This window comes from Anser anser (assembly GCF_964211835.1).
Source record: "Anser anser genome assembly, chromosome: 2".
In the NCBI taxonomy this organism is placed as follows: Eukaryota; Metazoa; Chordata; class Aves; order Anseriformes; family Anatidae; genus Anser; species Anser anser.
Window position 1 is genome coordinate 141,198,452 of NC_139721.1, and position 19,997 is coordinate 141,218,448.

Genomic DNA, 19,997 nt, shown 5'->3' on the forward strand with positions numbered 1-19,997 from the left:
GAAGCTCACCCTGAAACCACGGTGGTTTGAGATAGCCCATGCCGTAAGCCTCTGCTCAGCCCTCTGGGCACCCCCCTGCTCCAAAGCAGGCTGTGGCCTCCAGGAGGTTGAGTCTATCAGCTGCTGCTGCCAGAACACAGGAGCATGAGGAGAAAAGACCTTGTGTTATCCTTCACCAATGCAGGGGATGGTGTTTACATGAAAATATGGAATTGTATCCGCACTTGATGTAAACTATCCCTACTCCAGTCAATCCAAACAAACTATGATATTTTACACCAAATGAGAATCTGTCCCCACACTTTTTACTTTTTTCTTTATTACTATTATTAATTCTCTGTTCTGCTCTTTGCTCTGAAACCCTGTTCTGGAATAGGAAAGCATAGATGAATTATTGATGTCTCTGTCTAGTCAACAGGATACCTTCTCCCTCTGGGTATACTTGTACTGTCCATTAAACTAGTGCTTAGTAACATTCTTCATGTCTGTTCTGATATGTCTGGGGTTTGTGTGGTGCTTTTTGTATTTATTTTATTTTTTATTTATTTAACAGTCCACTAAATGTGTATGTCGTGTTGGGTGTCAGCTTGAAGAACTTAAGGGACAACTAAAACTGCACTTTCTAGCAGGCTGCTTGAATGTACACATATATTGAAGCCTTTCTTTCACAAAATGCATTGTATGTTGACAGTTTTCAGCTTGGATTTAGGCTGTTATGCCACAAAATCCTTTCTTTATCTCTATTTATTGCTTTAGCATATTCAGTATGCATTGTCTCTCTCTCCTGCCTGTCAATCTTTGATTCAAGCTTCACTTTCCAACTAATTAACTCTAATATAGCAAATGACCAATGAGCAATAAATTATAGAGGTTGGGGAGATTGTTGCTAATCCAAGGAGGAATAAAAATAGTTCATTTCACCTTCTCTTCACGCAGGCTTTACAGCTTAGACAGTGGTTGACCTGAAGAACAGGTGACTTTGACTATGCACTGATTATAGGATGGAAAGAGAGCTCTGGGCATCTATCTAAACCTTGCATGACACACTACTTTCCTTTCATTAGACCTTCAAGATTTTGCTTAATTTACTGCTCTATTTCTAGTGAATGCACCTTAGGCTGGCCAAGTTGGGAAATCTATAAACCATTTTAAGGAGAAAAATAGGTCCACACCTTTTAATTTTACTGAAATATATTGGATTAAGACATCGCTTTCTGCAGGAACAGAATGGAAACCCTGCAAGTATCTGGCATAAGGTTAGGGACTGTTCATTATAACAAGAAGAGCTGGCATGAACACCTCCTCCTGGGGCAGATCATTCCATTACCTCACTGACATTATAGCTGAGGAAACATCTCTAAAGAGGATAATTTGCACACAGATTTGGCAGAAAGTAATGGAGCATTTGTCTCTATCTTATTCTGGTTGAAGTTCATCCTGTCCTAGCAGGGACTACAATTCATCACCATCTTATGCTTCAGTATGTAGCTGTGTGAAATGAAATGGTGGTTTCCATCTACTTCTCCAGCAGCGTGTGCTTGCAATGCAAAGATGCTGCTGGAGAAGACAAGAGTTGACTGAGAGCACAGCCAGAATTGAACATGCATAAATTGCAACTAAGAAATCAACTCAGATGCAGACATGACACAAGACTTAACAATGCTCGCTTTTTAAGGGGGGAAGTGCAACTACTGGTGTGGATACCAGACTCAGCTAATCTTTAAGGAAAAACTAACAACTCGATTATTTGCAAATAATTTTGCATGTTGCCAAGTAATGCACATTCACCTGAGTTTCACTTCAGCTCAGGTCATACCTACCAGTACTTCCACCTTCCCTGGATTTTCTTTGACCCTTCCTCTTTCTAATAGTGCTCCAATGTTCAAAAGTGGCACACGACATACGAAGAAGGACTGTTAACTACATGGTACAAGTGTGCAAATCGCTGGTATAAACAATGCTCGTTACAGAATTCAGCACTTTGTGCCCCTGCAGCTCGGAGATGACTAAGCACCGACCTGGTATTGGGCCCTCTATGGGGGATCAACAACCACAGCTTACATCAGCTGAAACAATGGTGACTGAAAAACAATTTCGGAAGGATTAGCTCTCTGGTGGAGGGGAGGCTGCCCAAAGACATCAAAGCTCAGCTGTCCCATCACCCCAACCTCCTCTTCCTAATGTGCGTCTGGAAAGTTTTATGGCCACAGCACCTTCTTCAGGGGCTGCAGCAGCTCCGAGGCTCCATTTCCCACGTCACTCCTTAAAGATTTCTTCTACTTCTCAGCACGCTGCCCTCTGACACCTGCTTAAGATTTTGCTCCCTCAACACAGTCGATAAAGTTAATAAGTTACCTGCTGATGGAGTTTAACTGTCTAGGAAATGTAGGTTTTCAGCTTTTAATAGTAAATAACAAAGAGAGGAGCTTTGATTTAGTTAGCTACTTCAGCTAGAATTTATCTACCATCCTAGTTCACCCTTGGCTTCTTTATCACAAGGAAAGCAGTTATAACATGTATTAGTTTTTTTTCCTTTGTTACAAGACTCACATTTTGGTTCCTGTCTTTTTGATTCTTCTTCCTACACATTGTTTTAACAAACTATCGCTTTGATGCTTCCTATTTTCTGTTTCATTCTTTTTTAAAATTAGGTTCATGAAACACTTCCAGTCAGTTACATTGGTTTTATTCTTTCCTATTGATTATTCCAGTCCTTTCAGCATATCCAAATTGCTTTAGTATACGCTGGAGTTATTTTTAGGGAGTTGCATTTGCATTGTCACCCTTCTCCACTAATAACCCTAAAGCCATGAACGGACCTGGCTGCACAATCTCTCTCAGATTTGTTCTATTCTGTACTCTTGGCTTTATGGGGAGGCTTAGATCTGAGCTGCACATTCTCAGTCCATAAATCATTTGCTGTGCATTGGTGTGATTACAAATATCGGCATTCTGTCACAACACAAATATAAGAAATAAGAGTGGTCATACTGAGAAGAAGATCCATCAAGGTCAGTACCCGGTCTCCAACAGCAGCCAAGAGCAGACAGTTAGGAAAGAAAGGGTTTGTGAAAGGGCAAGCACATACAATACCTCTCCTAAGTACTCACCTGGCCTCCATATATTGCAGTGTGGGAACTTCTTCAGCCAGAAGTCTACCTACTTGGTACTCTCAAAGGACTTTTTATTCCATGAACTTGCCCAGTCTTCTCCTGAGCTCTTCCCCACGCTTCACCTTATAATACATGCACAGTGACTGAGTAATGCCACATGGTAAGACGAACATACAGTCAAAATGCCATTCAGAAATGTTAGTTCTGAGTAGAGTCCCATACTAAAGTGTAATAGTTATAAACGAAATGATTTATCATTATTTTTTTTAATATACACAGGACAAACATTTGAACTAATTAAAACTATTTATTACTATATGAGAAAACACATTAGCACCATCGATGCATTTTGCTTCCAAACGCCAGGTTGTACCTTAAATTAAAACCACACCTGAGTTAAAACATCCCATTGCGTGGACAAACAAACATGCTCTCAGCCATGCTGGGATTTCAGGATGTATTCCCGTGATTAAAAACAGAGAGGCTCCCAATTGGAGGAGATTTTAGAGACTTTCATTGCAGAGTTTTCTGAACTTTAGTATCAACCCCCAGTGAAGGTACCCAACCAGAGTGGCCACCCAACTCTCTCTTACTAAAAGTGGAGTATTGCACTAATTAGTTCCTCTAATTCTGCTTCTGTGTGCATCAGAGCTCTTGTAAAAACATCCCTTGTCCATGCTTCCTCCTACAGTCAAAAAGACAAGGTGGAGGAAAGTCAGAGAGAACGATCCAGTTTTCTTGTGCTCTCAGATAGCTGGCTGGTCATCTAATGCTATATACTTCTTTTCTTGGACAGCTATATAAGTTCCCCAGCCTTTGTAATGAAATAAAGATAAAAGTAACACAAATCTGTTCATGTGCTTCACAGTAACATTTAAACTGACACATTTTCACTACTCATTTTCCATTGTGTCTTGGATATGTTATCTATCCAAGCAAGTTGTTACTAAACAAGTATAAACTTCCCTTAATGAGGTCAGTAAAACTAGAACATTTATATTTGCACAGGCAAAAGGAGGATGCCTAATGGAATTCATTTTGGACTTTATGCGTAATTTCTTATTCTTTAGCATTACTTTGCCTCGGATATTTACTTGACTATTTCTACTTTACATACTATTTCTCACTGATATGACCTGCTATTTAAACACAACGCAGAAAAAAATACGCAGAGCACAAACGTGGTTTCAAGTATCTAAGAGACAAAATATATTAAACTGTTAATAGATTTTCACTTCATATAAATTTACAAAACATCCAGCGTACAGCTACACAAATGCATAATGCAATGGGTGAACAACTGGCTGATGCATCGGGCTCAAAGGGCTATAGGAAATGGGGTTACATCTGTGGGTTAGTGTGGTGGCCAGTCACTAGGAGGATTCCCCAGGGCTCCATTATAGGCTCAGTTCTCTTTAATGTTTTTATGAATGGCTTGGATGCAGGATGTGAAGGTATACTAAGTAAGTTTGCAGATGACACTAAAACGGGAGGAGCTGTTGACTCCCTCAAGGGTGGAAGGAGTGTATAAATTCAGCATTTATATAGTAAGACCATGGAGTGTTAACCTTCAGTACAAATAGCAAGCTAACAGAACAGAAAAATCAAAGGGTGAGCTGAGAATGAATAGTTCATCCTTGAAATATAACAAATATTCGCTAATTTTTCTGTTCATCTCATCAATTTGCAACAACCGCTACCACAGAATTTTACAGTCACTGAGGCACTGGAGGACCTGTTCAGATTTCAGCTGTTACCATTGAGATCTCTCTTGTGAAAGAAACTGAGCTTACCCATGACTAAGTCTTAGACATATGATAGCGTTAGCACAGACCAGTGTTTTTCCAGGCTGTAATATACAGATTCCTGACAAACCTTATACTCCTCCTAAGGGGGTCAGCAAAAGGTGAATTAAAAAAACTACAGGCAGGAGCCTCATGTTCCCTGCACGGAAGATGTACCTCCACTGGAAAACTTTGAGTTCATGTATCAAAAATATTCAAGCCACTACTTTAAGCAAAAGATATTTTAGTAATTTCACCATTACACAGGTTTCTTCATGGGTATAGGGACACCAAGATTAACCCAGATGAAAACAAGCTCATGTAGGTAAGGCATTCTGTAAGGCAATCAGCAAGCTTTAAAAATGACTGCATAAATATGACACCTTTTCTATCAGAGAAACTTCTCAAGGCTGAGGAAATTCAGCCATATCATCTCACTCTGATAATGATATATATTTCGTATGTGCAGAATAAGCAAGTTATGCAAACAAAAACCAGATTCTTGAAATCTCTTCCAGTTTTCAGAGCTGTCTTCCCGATTTCACTCATTTACCTTTCAGCTGCTTTTGCAATTATACTTCATTGCCGTGAAAATGCTTAAGCTGAAGCTGCAAAGTGCTGCACTGATGTAGGCTGCAAAGCACTTATTAGGAGACTGCTTGGAAAAGGAAGCAACATGATCACCAAGTGAGGTCAAGCAGGTGCAACCCACCAGCCCTCACTCAGTAATGAGTCTATTAATGACAAACAGATGGGATAAGAAGCAGTCACTCAATTTAGCTCTGCTGGTATTACAGGGTTAGCAGGAGCAAAATAGATAGATACATATTTGCAACTCTGAAATATCTTTTTTTTTTTTTCAAAATGCCTCCTTTCGAAACAGCTCTGATTAGTAAACAAATTTGAGTCTTCACAATCATATCAAATTAAAATCGACTACCACCATGTAACAGGCTGTAGTGCTATATCATAGTTTTGGATGCAGCTAGATTCACTGCAAATTACACTTTAATACCACTTACTATGAAAAGTATATAAATACTTAAAATATGCTTTACACTAATTAAAATGTTTAACAAATTAAGGAATTGAAAACTAAGAGTTAATAGTAGTATTTTGCCAATTATTACAGAAAATTGAAATGAACAGGCTATTTACATGGTTTAGCAGGAAGAAATCCCAATTTATGTATAAAACTGATCTTTGTTTTTCTTTGAATATTTGGATCACTTTAAATAGCAACAGATCTTCTATTATTATGCCTCCCAAGAACAAAACCATGCAGCTACTGGTTACTGATCTAGTCGATAAATCTATACAGTAATCACCATGTTAACAGATAACTAACTATGGTTCATAACATTGTCAAAAACACACTTGCTGTTTGCATAATTTAGTAGTAGGCACAGTTAACATTAGCCTAGTACTTTTTGCTATTACTCTACTACAAAACGCCACTTGAGGATAGGTGGTCTCTTACTTCTCTAGAGCTTACTCCCAGAGGTCTTTTAGGAGAATCTATTTCCTGTTCTCTTTCATAGCTGGGACACTCCAAGAGGTCCAAATGCTCTTGAGGAATAAGACAGCCTGCAGAAGCTCAGCCCAAGGATTTCCCACTTTAACAGTGCAGAAGCAACACATAAATCAAGACTGAAGAGGAAATAAACAAGGAGTCAGCATAAGATAAAAGTATGGCATAAAGTAACAACAGCATGCTGATTTTTTTCAGGATGACTACAACAGATCAGAATAGCTGCAGTATCTCTACAGTGGTTTCTGTTCTCTGTAGTCTTTAATTTCTACTGCATTACCAAACCCAGGCGCCATACACACTGACTATTACTATCCCATGGGGGTGGAAAAAAAAAAACACTCTTTTTTCAGGATTGGTAGCTTTGACAACTACTTGTTTTGGTGCACAGGAACCATGAGCAATATGAAATATTACTCATATATATATGAGTAATATATATGAAATATGAAATCCTTCACTGTTGTAGCATACCAGCTCCCCGGTGGATGCTTACTAAGTATCATCTCAGCTTTTCTTCTGTTTTCTTCCTCTAGATACCAGTATGATATTGTTAGTACAGAAAGTAACAGCCTGAACACATACTACTTCAGAAGGCTTTCAGTCTTCCCATAATTTTCCTTACTGTTACAGAGATACTGAACTCACAAGACCTAATGATTAAAACAAACAAAAAACAACAACGACAAACATTCAGTCTATGTCTGTGGGATAGTGTTGAACTGTGACTTTCGGGCTGGCCATATGCAGTGATTTCATCCCGAAATACACTCTTAACTCTAGTACTACTATCAAGTTTTGTAAAGAAGTTTTTAGAAGAAACCCATATAGCTTTTCTACACTTCTTAAGCCAAAGGAATCTAGACATGAAGTTTTAAAATATATTTATGTCTTTTATATGCAGGTCTTTGGTAAGGAGCAATGATCTCATCCTGGATAATATAAGCGAGAACAAAAACAGCCAAGTTATTGTCAGAGTTGTGACAATATTAAAATATTTTTATTCAGCTGCACCTAGACAAATCATTCCAGACAGACAGAAACAGTTTGGTTCCATAAACCTGAAAGTATTTAGAGAGGGTCAGACAGACATATAACAACGTCTTCTTAAAAATTACATAAAATACTGAATCTAATAGTTTCATTGGATACAAAAGAAAAAATAGATCACATATACAATAAATCTGTTAAGAATGGATCACTGATATTTACAGAGGAAGACATTTTGCATGTAGAACTTGGTCTCCGCACTTAGTTAAAACAGCTTTGGCATTTACAGCCCTTTTATATTGTATCAACAGTACAGTTTTAAGATAAAATCAAACTGGTTTAACCATTTGCGCTATGTGTGAATACTGTTACTTTTAATTTTGCAAACTAAATCCAACATCTAAATACAGCAATTAATTCCCAGAAACTTCCATTTAAATAAAACGCTTCTACAGTGCAAATCCACCATAAATGCAAGTTATTAAAACACATCAGAAGTGTTTAGCAAAATATCTGCACAGATATTTTGGTTAGCATGGATTTTGTTAAGCTGCCATCCGCTTTCTCTTGAAAGATGAAAGCATTTTCCATCACCAGTCTACCATCAGATTGATGTTCTAAGTTATCCAAGCAGAAGAGAGATCAATTTTGCCACCACATGTACGTTGAGGCTATTTCCCAGGAGACGGTAGCATTGTTTCACTGTTACTTTGTCAGGAAAACCTAAAACAAAACAGATAATACAGTGTCATTAGTCTGGCTTTATTCCTAGCTTTTAGTCTGTTCCTTTTTTCAATGAACAGTTCTTAATACAGTTATCAGACACTTCAGCTTACATATAGATTTCATACACATAAACACATAGCCCTAAAATTCACGAATTATAATTTCCAACCAGTTTACTGGATTTGGATCAGTTCTTCTATGAATAGTACTGCCATACCTAAGATTTAAGAAGTAGCCTCAAAACGTTGTTCTGTGTATCTAATGCTGATCTAGCCTCTCTTTATACAGCTCAAAACATCCAGCAGTCTCAGGGAGGGGCAGCAGCACCTAAAGCACCGCACAACTGCTACTCTAGAGAACATGCAGAGTAATGTGGCCATGAGAGAAAGAAAAGATGATTCTACAGATGTCAAGAAATGCAGTTCATTACAAGCTTTGTATTGTACTTCCAATCTAAGGCTCTCTAACCAGTTATGGCAAATCAAATGAGGCTCACACTGCAAGATACCACCAGAACAGATTAAGCTATGAGCAAGGCTTATTCAGGGAACGATCAAGCACCTTAACATTTTTCCATGTAATTCAATGCTGACCCTGTAGAATGCACTCAGAAATACAGACAGCATCAAAAAATGTTCTTCACATTGTATGTGCACGACTAGCTGAGAAAAGGGAGGACCAGAAAACATTAAACTGGTCCAGGTATTGTGAAAGGGGCTGCGTGCTGTATATTGAATGTGCAATCAAAGGTGAGCAAGCTTCTGAAAATCAATAGTTACCAACAGCCAGCTGGTCTCCTGTAACTGCCCTTGCTTGCACTCTCAGCTTACTCCAGCTGTGAGCTAAAGTGCGCTTGCTTCAGATTGAGTGAAAAATGAACAGCAGTGGTGATTCAACTATTAGGGTCATTTGCTAAGCTGTTGAAACTTGATCACATCCAATTACTTGCTCATTCCCTAAGAAGAAACACCTAACTTTGACCCTGAGGTCATCACCACCCAGCTTTGGTGCATAAACTGTTTGTGCGAAGAAGTAGCAATAGGTATGTTCTGAAGTTTGCAGAGCACATCAGAAAAGTCCTTGTCCAAAGAGAGCTCAGGAGAGAACGTGGCTGGACAGTGGGTGGGAAGCCAAGGAGGAGGTGCTGGGAGGAGTTGTTCCATACTTCTCCGCCAGTTATTAATGCCTTGAATGTGGACTGCTTTGGTAAACACATCTTCTGCCAGCTCCAGCCATTCTGCCCAGCACTCAAATTTGGGCAACCATTCTTCTCTCTTTGGAACATTTGCTTGTGTTCCCCTATAGAGACTTCCTTAGAGGAAGTTTTCACATTAAATCACTGAATAAGGTACAAAATCTACACATTTTAGAAGAGCATGTATAAAAAAAAAAAAAAAAAGTGTATTTATGCACACACACGTGCACTTAGAGGCCAAGAAGCTTATCCGAACACTGCTAATTTCAGTTCTCCTTCTGCCTCTTAGCAACTGAAAAGCCTGAATTCATTTTCAGAGCTCATTGTTTCCTTTATCCCAAGCCTCCTCCATCTGCCTCTTTACATTATCTTTCACCTTGTATCTTCTTGGCTCCAGACTAGCCTACATCAGAAGGACAGATTTACAAACTCACAGCACACTGGTAATTGCTGCACAGCTCTCATCATATCATTTAGGTCTTGCACGTTACCTGGTGATGTTGAAGCCTTGGCGACGTGCACTACTAGAGTGCTGGCTTTCCACAAGGCTGCCACTTGTTTCTTAATAGCTTACCTACATTACTAATAGGAAAAATGGAAAAGGCCCCCTGACATCACCCTCATGAAAGCAGGTCGCAGGTGCAAGAACGCTCTGATCACTTTTAATGATATTGCTGTGGGACCCGTGACAACAACTAAGACAAATGACTGCACATTATTTCATTGACCTATAGTGCAATTACTAGATATACAGTTAGATGTTAAAAGCACAAATAAATCTGTTAATGTTAAGACAAAATAATGATTTTAGCTCTGGATCTCATGTATTGGAAAAGGCCATCCATTTGTTACAATATAGAACCATTTAGACACAATCATGTTTCTTCAGATAATACTGTAGTGCAGCTAGCAACATGACAGTACCCATGATAAAGCTTCCTGACATTCTCTTCATTTAATTTTCAGCTTATAGTTTTCCCATTTTTTAGCTTCTTGGGTGAACATATTTGCAGTGGCTACATTTCCAGGCTTTCTGTCATTAAACATTTCAGCCCAAATGTTGCTACAGAACACAGGAACAGAGAAAGATAGCACATTTTCCTCTGCAAATTTCACACTTCACAAATAATGACTTGAAATTTAACATGGGAGAAATGCTGTCCAGGATACACCTTTCACTGTAGCCATAAATATAGCAACTTAAATGTCTTTCCAAAAAAACATAATATGCAAATCCTGAAAAGAAACTTATAGTAGCTAAATTTACCAGATCCCAATCAGCCTAGAGCTAACACTTTTTTTTGTCTTTCCAAGCACAAAGTGGGAAACATCTAGATTAAAACACAAAGGAAAGAAATGGCAGTCTTGTGACTCACTGCACTGGGAAAACCTTGTTGTGTATATGAATCAGGAGTGTATGACAGTGGAAGGCATTGGATGAGAGGCTTGTTTCATGTGTTGTGGAAGCTGGAAAAGCGGTATAGTGAAGCAGCAAACTGCAAGAACTGTAAAGAAGGTCCCATGGTTAAGGCAGAAGCTGGAATCTGTCCCCAGTTGCTGCGCGTTTCTCCAGTGACAAGAGACAAGTTTGCTAAGTGATCATTTTGTAGATGGTGACTATCTGCATGCTCCCGAAATTCAGAAGCCTGACTTGTCATGAGACTTCAGTTCTGGCTTGCAGAAGTATTGAAGCTCAAAGCTGCCCCTGAAGATGAGCTCGAAACAGAGAAAGCTCAGTATCATTCCAAGCACTCTGAAACAGTAAACGTCAGGCTTCACAAACCAGTCACCCCAAATTAATGGAGTCATTCAAACATAAATCTTTCTGTGCCTCGGTTCTGCCTCCATAAAATGCAAGAAATGTTAACCCTAGTACACCTCTCAGTGGTATTGCAAAGACTGATTTAACATTTGGAAAACACAAGCTATTATAATAAGTAACATATTTAAAAAAGAGAAAATTGACAATTCGGTGCTCAGAGGGAGGTTAAACAGCACGATAAACCTACACAAGACCAAACCAGTCCTGTTTAGCTCAAATTTCTTTACATCAACCCAAGTCAATACAGAACTGAGCAGTGCTAAGAAAAAGGCTGTCTGCAAAAAGGACAAATTATTAAAGAAGGCAGGGTATGAAAAATCCCACACATTGACATTTAACTCAACATAGCACACTCCTGCAAATACTATTAAACAAGCAAGCTTAGTGGTAGCAAACCTGATGATTTTGCAACCCTGATAATGTTGTTTTAAGGTAATAATAATTTTAATGCAGTTGCAAGTAATAAGAAAAACTAAAACTGCAACAGAATGAAATATATGCAAACCATTAGCACTCCTCAGATCCTGAAGTCACTGAGGAAACTGAAGAAAAGTCTAACTACTCAAGGTCAGTGGTGTCTTATTTTATGAACGCTCATGTTTCTGAGAGACAATGCATTGATCTGATGTGACTGCAGCAGGCCAAGTTCCTTAGCAGGTAGTAACAGCTCCACTTCCTTGCCCTTCTTTCTTTACTGAGCAAGGGGGAACTCTGGTGAATTTACTGCAGGCTTAATTCTGGTTGACCTGTGTGCAATGTGCTGGTATTGCCCAGTCTTGCTCCTTGACTCCCTTGTTTCCACAAAAACAGTGATAAAATGAAGTAACTGACCAATGGCTTGGACTGTCTTTTCTAGAAAACAGAGTGGGCTTAAAAGATCATTAACTGAAGAGTTTGGTTACTCCTGAACAAAGAAGTATCTGTATATTGTGAAACTGCCTTTCTGTCAGCAGCTGCAAATGTTTGGAAGGAAGAAAGCAAGCAGCTCAAACACTGAGAACAACTAACAGACATCCTAAACTGGCAGGATATGTTGACTTACCACAGTTGTGGGTAACATTGGCTGCTGAGTAAATAGTTTCAACTTTAAAACAAAGATATTCCTTCACTGCCATTCAGTAATAGCATTTCTCAAGCCAAAACATTTTTCCTTAGTCTATGAAGATAAACCTAACCAGAGAGGATGGTTCTCTCTCTCTCTCTTTCTCTCTCTCTCTCTTTATATATATATATATATATATATATAAAATAGTGGAATGGTAAAAAAATAATAATACAGAAAGGCTAGCCAATTAATAAGAATCAATCATAAGAATAGAGTGGTCAGAAAAAACTTGCAAAAACAAAATGCAAGGATTACTCCCAATAAAAAACTACATTGGCATTTCTGAAGAATGAAGTACAAATGGGTACTTTGCAAGCACATACCAAATTCTGGAGGGAATCCATGTAGATTTGCTATTTCTCTCGGAGTAAAATACCTCAGTTTTAGTGTTGACAGTTTCATAAGCTTCTCTTCTTCAGGTAAGTTTTCAATGTGTTTAAACACTGATTCGAGCTATAAAGAATATCCAAGACAACCGACATCACTATGCAGGCAGAATATATGAAATTATGCTGTAACAAGCATATCACAACAGAATATTTCTTTGATTATCACAGTACCAGAGACAATTTGAAAGAATGTTTGGAGTTACATTTTTGCAGCCAGTATCTCAGTACCTGCACTTACAAGAACAAAATCAATGTTGCCATGAGGCAATTCATCATGCCTTCCTCCAGTTTACAAGCCATGCCAATACTGAATGAGACAATCGAAGGACTAGAAACATTTGTCAATGACAGAATAGTGACTTAATATAACTCAGCAGCAAGACCATGCACACAAGTTAAACTGTATAGATGCAGCTGTTTTAATACATTTGGTCTGAGATTATTCTGAATTCCGAACTGCATTCCTCTTATGCTTAGAAATACTTTATAATATTAATGAATGGCATGGAAGTGCAGGAGGACGTGCCTGTCTGCAAAACATGCTTTGTAAAAGTATATGTGAATGATAATTCATTCATACATTTATTTTTACCTTTCCCAATGCCAAAAAGTCACTTTCTGGTGAACTTAGCATCAACAGCAGAACTTTTCAAAATACTATGTCTTCCCGGATAAATAATACTTTTGGTATTCAAATGTGTTCGGTTTTGGGCTCCTCACTACAAAAAGGACATCAAGGTGCTGAAGCGTGTCCAAAGGGTAGCAAAGCTGGTGAAGGTCTTAGAGAATAAGTCTTATGAAGAGCGGCTGAGGGAGCTGGGGTTGTCTGGAGAAGAGGAGGCTCGGGGAGACCTTATTGTGCTCTACAATTACCTGAAAGGAGGCTATAGCGAGGTGGGGATCAGTTCTTCTCCCAAGCACCAAGTGATGGGACAAGAAGAAATGGAAGTTGTGCCAGGTGAGGTTTAGGTTGGATATTAGGAAAAATTTCTTCAGTGAAAGGGTTGTGAAGTATTGGAATGGGCTGTTTAGAGAAGTAGAGTCACCATCCCTGGAGGCCTTCAAAAAACGTGTAGATGTGGAGCACAGTGACATGGCTTAATGGTGGACTTGGCAGTGCTAGGTTAAAGGTTGGACTAGATGACCTTAGAGATATGTTCCAACCTAAATGATTCTGTGATTCAGTATTAAACATTTGACAATGTTTACCAAATCGCATATACAAAAATGGCCCTAGAATCACAGCATTGCACTGTAATTTGTCCACAGAATTAGTCAATTTTAATGTTTTTTAATACCCCCATGAAATCTCTGCATGACACTACAAAAAATAATAGCAACTCATTCTCCACATAGAGAGGCACACGTATAATCTTGATTTAAATAAACTGTTGTTTAGGAACTCTAAGTAGATGCGTTGGAAACTTAGTTGCCATAAAAAGTAGTTTTAAAAGCATATCTGTTGTAATATTCAGAATAACAAAGCAGAAGACAAACAAAGCAAGTTTTAAAACAAATCATTCTTTTATGTTAGTCTAGACTTTCTTACCTGTACCTCCACTGCTGTCTGCAGAACTGAGCCTGTCCCTTCTACATAGTGTCCATACCTTAGGAAGAACAACAACAGCAACAATCTTAAATGAGTATTTTCATTGGACCTCACAGAACTGACAACTGCAAGGATGCAGGATGAGTTTCATTTGCTTTAATTAACAAACAGCCTTCTGGATTGATAAAGCAAAAGGCCTTATTAGCAATGCTGATTCTTGGAGTGCAGTAGACTCTGAACATAATCTTTGGGGATGAGCCTGAAAGCAGTGCACAAGGGTTTAACCACGCCCATGCCTTGTATAAGGCAACCAGCCAAGGAATTCAAGCACAGCATCATCAGGAAGCCCCATCTACATTGCAAAGACCCGTTTTACACTAAGGCAAAATAAACATTTTGGTCCCAGGTTTTTAACTGGCTGCTCATATTCAAAGTAGGACCATTAGTGTGATCCTGCAGCTTTTAGATCAATCCATTAGGAACAAAGCAGTTCAGTCAGATTTAACTTTTGCTTGCTTGCACATTTTCCACAAAGGGAAGGAAGGAATGTGGGATGGCTTCTATGCAGAGCAGTAGAAAAAAAGAAAGAAAAGAAAAAAAATCCAACTAACTAGTAAGTAAATTTACATTATAAAACCATAATACAGCTTTTTTGGATGCTTTGTGGTTGATTGCATAACAACATGTTTACTCTGTGCTCTCTTCCAGGCTATCATTTAAATATAATCATGGGCTTTAGGAAACATGCTCCGATGGTCTAACTATGATAACATACGAATGTTCTGAACAAAAACAGAGACTGAGTCAAGTCAAACACTGGCTTTTGCAAAGTGGAAGAACTTCAGAAGATCCCATGCATCAAATGGAAGTGGTCGGCATCAAGCATTAACAGATACTATCCTTTAGTTTTCTCTGTGTAACTGTAAAGACCATGGTCTTCACAGCTGAAACAAATTTGTGTTTCAAGCCTAACTCCACAACAAATAAAGGAATATATGGCCTTCAGCAAAGACACAATGACCCAGTAAGGCTCAAATCTTTAGAATTTCTTCTTCGATTGGAAAAGCTTACAAGTAGTTCTGCCAATATCAGTGAGACCAACACAAATTTTTAAAATTAAGTACATACAAAACGTATTTCACATCAGGACAAAATGACGTGAACACTAATACAGATTAAAAACATGTGAAATTGAACTGTGTTGTAAATATATAACATTTAACTGGATAGCAGCACTCTGAAAATTCCCTAATGCCATCTTTAACAAGGTAACACGTGCAGTACTGAGGAATCCTCATCTTCTTACACGGCATCTGATCTTATTTCAGATGAGGATATCTGAGCCATAATAAATAGATGAGGATAAATTTCAAAGTGGTAGTTAGAGTTTTATTGGGGAAAAATAATTTTAACAGGATTCATGTTATATAAAATACTCCAGTCAAAATAACTGTCACTGCAGTAAAGAATGCACACAAAAAAAATAATCCGGTTGGTGTAGCAAGATAACATAACATATTTAAAAATGAAGACCACCATACCCTTTTTTATAAATGAATGGTATGGGGGCTTGGTTTTGTTCTGAGGTGGTGCCTTTAAAAAAAAAATGTGGCCAGATGGTCAATGTCAGCTGGATTGTTATTAATTGTTATTGCAGCTGCTGACTACAGAAAAAATTGCATTCCTACCTTAGACTCAGAACATAATTAAAGATGGGAAGTTTTGCCACAGTAAAAAAAAAAAAAAAAAAAAAAGATGCATTGATTTTTGGACATTTCATTACCACTTAAAATGATTGAAGCAGATGGCTTAAGAAATTACAGTCTTAATTTTCACCTGACTCAAGACTGTTTCCCCATCCCCCAGCTTTATTTCTGTAAGCTTTTAAAAAACCTTCATTTTACACACTTAATATATTATTTCTAGGTATACTGTGTCCTATATTTTGCCTAATAAAAAAGTGAACTCCACAATGCTAGAGAGAGTTTCTGTAACTAATATTACTCTATTTTAGGAGGTATCTCTTGTCAGTAGAGCAAGAACTTACAAGTAGGTCCAGGGTAATCATAACTAAAGAAATAGTTTTCATCTACTCTGTCCTTCAGAATGGCCAGTTTCCTCTCTCAGAACTTCAGTCACTGCAAACATGCTCCCTAGAGAAACCACGGCATTTGTACTCTCTCAAGGAACTCGGCAATTGTTTTCAAATTAGCCAGGAGTCTAAGGTCAGAAGGTTCTGCTCTATCTCACACACATCACAGTTACACTTTGCCCTGTATTCCACCAAAGCCATTTGATCCTCAGAAGACAAAGTGGTATGACAAAGGGAGAAAGGCAAAAACACTTATGTAATATCAGTGTTTGAGGTCCCTGAAATAGCAATGACTGAAGGAGGCATATCTGGATTATCCTCAGCACATGAACCTTGCCGGAGAAAACTAAAGACTGATCATAACTGTGGGAAAATGTTTTTTTTTTTTTCCCCAGTCTCAAATTTGGTGATCACTATGACTGGTAAGAAAGACACCCGACAGGTACCACAGAAAAGCGATTCTCTGAACCACTCAGCACCGTTCTGCTCCATTCAGGGTCTTTTCTAAACCTGATGCTTCAGAGAACTCCTGGATTGCCTACAGCAGCAACTTACTCTTGGCCTCAGAAAGTGACCTGGATGAAGCCTGAAATGTAATTATAATCTTCTTCTTAGCGCTGAGCTGTAAATGATATGACCGCATGGAGAACCATACTGGAGATTTTCCTTCTCCAATTCTTTGTTCCAAAAAGAACAAAGACAGACAGTAAATCAGATTCTTACATTCTGAGCCAAGAACTACCACAACTATCCGGCATGACTCCTCCCAAATCAGCAGAAGAGCAATAGTCACATTCAATGTCAGATTTCCTGCCACTGTATATAGACTTCATATTAACTATTCAGAAGCCTCCTTTGGTGTGAAATTGATAAACATGACCACAAACTGCCCTAACATATTCTAGTGAAGCCACAAATGGCCAATTTATTTTTTCTGATATTTAACGTAAATATAAGAGATACATAAAAGATCATTCTGGCCTTAGGTTTTTGTTTGACTACTCCAGTCAGACTACTGGTTGAAACAGAGCCCACAGGGTGCTGACTCCCCCACAACTCAAACACTGAAGGTAGAAAGTGCATCTATCAATGAGGGATGGAGGAAGGGATTTCCTGTTGCGCAATTTTTTTAAAAAAGCTGAGAATAGAGAATTTCATGTCAAAAAGTTGAAATCACAAAATCTGTAGGAATTATGTCAATCTGACATTCTAAATTCTATGACTAATAAAAAGCCACTGTTACAATTAGCTTTAACTCATTAACCAAAAGTAATTTTGTTGAAACATCTTGAGAATTCAAAAACACACTTCCAGGCTCTAACTGGTACTTTCCAATACAAATGCATTCACTGGAAAACCTCCTGACAGGTTGTCTGTGGGATTTCAGAATGTTCAACAACCTCTGATAGTCAAACTTAAAATTCCAAAGCACAAATCGGAAAACCACTAGACAGAAAAGCACTGATGTTCTGTACCATCAAATACGATTTGTAATGCAGCAAGCTAACTGGTTTTATGACATATGGCCAATCCACAGCTATTCTGACTACACAGCTGAAAAATCCAAGAAATCAATAAAATGTACAGTGGAGACAGTTTTAATGAAGAATGGATCTGTCATGCATGACACTTTGTAACTTCAGTGAGCAATATAAAGAAATTCATTAATGAATCAGTACTACACCAGTCTACTGGAACCATATTTCCGCAGGGGTAATTAAGCTTCTGTGAAGGTCAACAACAAATGGCAGTGTCTGTTGTGAATGCCTTTTTTGAGTGGGCACATCGTGTTCTGCCAGACAGATTCTCATGCTGGCATTCCACTGGATCAGGAAGCATTCTATGTAAGGAGATTTTTACTTTTTTTCCAGGGTTTTTGATGAAATAACTTCTTTCTTACAAAGTACACAAGCAAAAACACACAGTTTCATGACATGACTCAGTAATATCTTCTCTGCAACTTACCCTTTTGTAAAGCAGGTGGATCTCCGGCAAGTGGGTTTAACAATGTCTAACAAGAAAGCGTAGCGCACCAAGAATTTGGGTGCTAAGAAATACCGACTCATTTCTTCATTTTCCTCTTCCAGGAAGTCTTCTAGCATTTGAATAGAGGAATCATTGTCCTGATTATGTTTCCTTGCAATTTCTTCTGCTGTTTCAAGCTTAAAAAGAAAGGCCCCTTTCGGTAAACTCTTCTGGCTGCTGCAATGAGGACCAACATTTGAATCCAGACTCTTCACTCCAGAAGGCAAAGAACTAGATTCACATACTTTATCAACAACTTTGTCCTTGCATAACTCTTCTAGATCCTGACTCTTGTCTTCTAGATCTGGGAATCTTGTCAATATCTAAGAAATAAATTGTGAGAAAGATTAAGGAACTGCATTTGATAAACAACTTGACAGCAGAAACTACGGTAAGAATTCCTTCAGAGATGCTCAGATGCAAGTAACCGCTTGGCGTTATTTTTATGACGATTAAAAAAAAAGTTAGCATCAAGACTGGCTGACCTAACAGCACTGATGACAGGAATGACTGCAATAATTGCCCTTACAAAAGACATTCCCTAGGATATGAAAAAAGTAGCAGAACACTTTTTTTTTTTTTCTAGCCCACCATCAGCCACTGCCCCTCAACTGCTTAAAGCCATCTAAGCCACTGGCATACATCTCAGTCCTTAGAAGACACAGCAACCAGGCTGAAAAAGAACAGACAGAATTTAACTTTTCTGGTGATATCCCTTCTCTTTCTATCCCTTCATCCCCACATACCACTAAACTGAAAATTTAAACCTCAATCTTCATTAAACAAGGCAAATTTAAATAACAGAAATTAGACTCACCTGACCAGGAGCATGAAAGAAAAATGGCTCTTGGTGAAGCTTTGCAATTAGAAAATACCGCAGCCTAGAATTGGGAATGCCAAGCTGTAAGCAAAATCCACAAGACATGTGACAAAGAGAGAAGAAATGGTCTATTGTGTTATAAAAGTTATGTACTAGCATTTACAGTAATATAACTATGCCACACTAATAAATTTCGTCCCTTTGGAGATATCAATATTGGTACTACCAAGACACTTAGGATGAACCATGAACATAACTCCCATGCTTAGGTAATCTCAAGGAAACAAGCAGGCAATTATTTTTTTTCTTATGATTTTGAGAGATTTTTTTTCCCTGTAAATGAATAGGAATATAAACAAATTTTTATGCAAGGTAAGAAGAAAAATGACTTGCACCATTTCTTGGCATAGGTACTGCCTATATATATTTTTTTTTTTTTAATAAAAAATCAAAAATATTTCTCCTTGCTTTTTTGAACAAGCAATTAAAAGACATCTAACAACAAAACAAATGTACTACAACTGGTTTTCAAGCTACTCTCTACCATCTTCTGTCAAATATATACAGTACTTTATTGATTCCATTTAGTCTTGCACAATCTGAAATCTCTCTCAACTCGTTTTCAGTTGCCAGGGAAACATGCAAACAGAGGCCCTCCTCCCACAAATGACACAGTCACATTTTCTCTGCTGGGAAAATCATATGCATCAGCACTTCTGAATAAATGAGGCTCCTGCAGGGAAAACTACCTTCTTAGTCATGGTTTAAATTCATAGCTACTTAAAAAAACCACCAACTGTTAGCAAAGAAATACAGGACTAGGATCTCAACAATAATAGCAGTATGATCATGCCAA

General features: G+C 38.2%; 1 protein-coding gene across 3 annotated transcripts in view; it reads right to left on the reverse strand.

The window, feature by feature from the left end:
* Positions 1–7,406: 7,406 nt before the first annotated feature.
* The window catches only part of TRDMT1 (tRNA aspartic acid methyltransferase 1), a 43,259-nt gene continuing 30,668 nt past the window's right edge, over positions 7,407–19,997 (reverse strand). For all 3 annotated transcript variants that reach the window (XM_083822490.1, XM_083822489.1, XM_083822488.1), the window contains exons 7-11: positions 19,139–19,222; positions 18,262–18,644; positions 14,205–14,262; positions 12,590–12,719; positions 7,407–8,141 (exon numbers count right to left, since the gene is read on the reverse strand). In XM_083822490.1, coding sequence (XP_083678616.1) covers positions 8,041–8,141; positions 12,590–12,719; positions 14,205–14,262; positions 18,262–18,644; positions 19,139–19,222 — 756 coding nt within the window. In that variant the 3' untranslated portion in view covers positions 7,407–8,040. The remainder of the gene's footprint in view (positions 8,142–12,589; positions 12,720–14,204; positions 14,263–18,261; positions 18,645–19,138; positions 19,223–19,997) is intronic.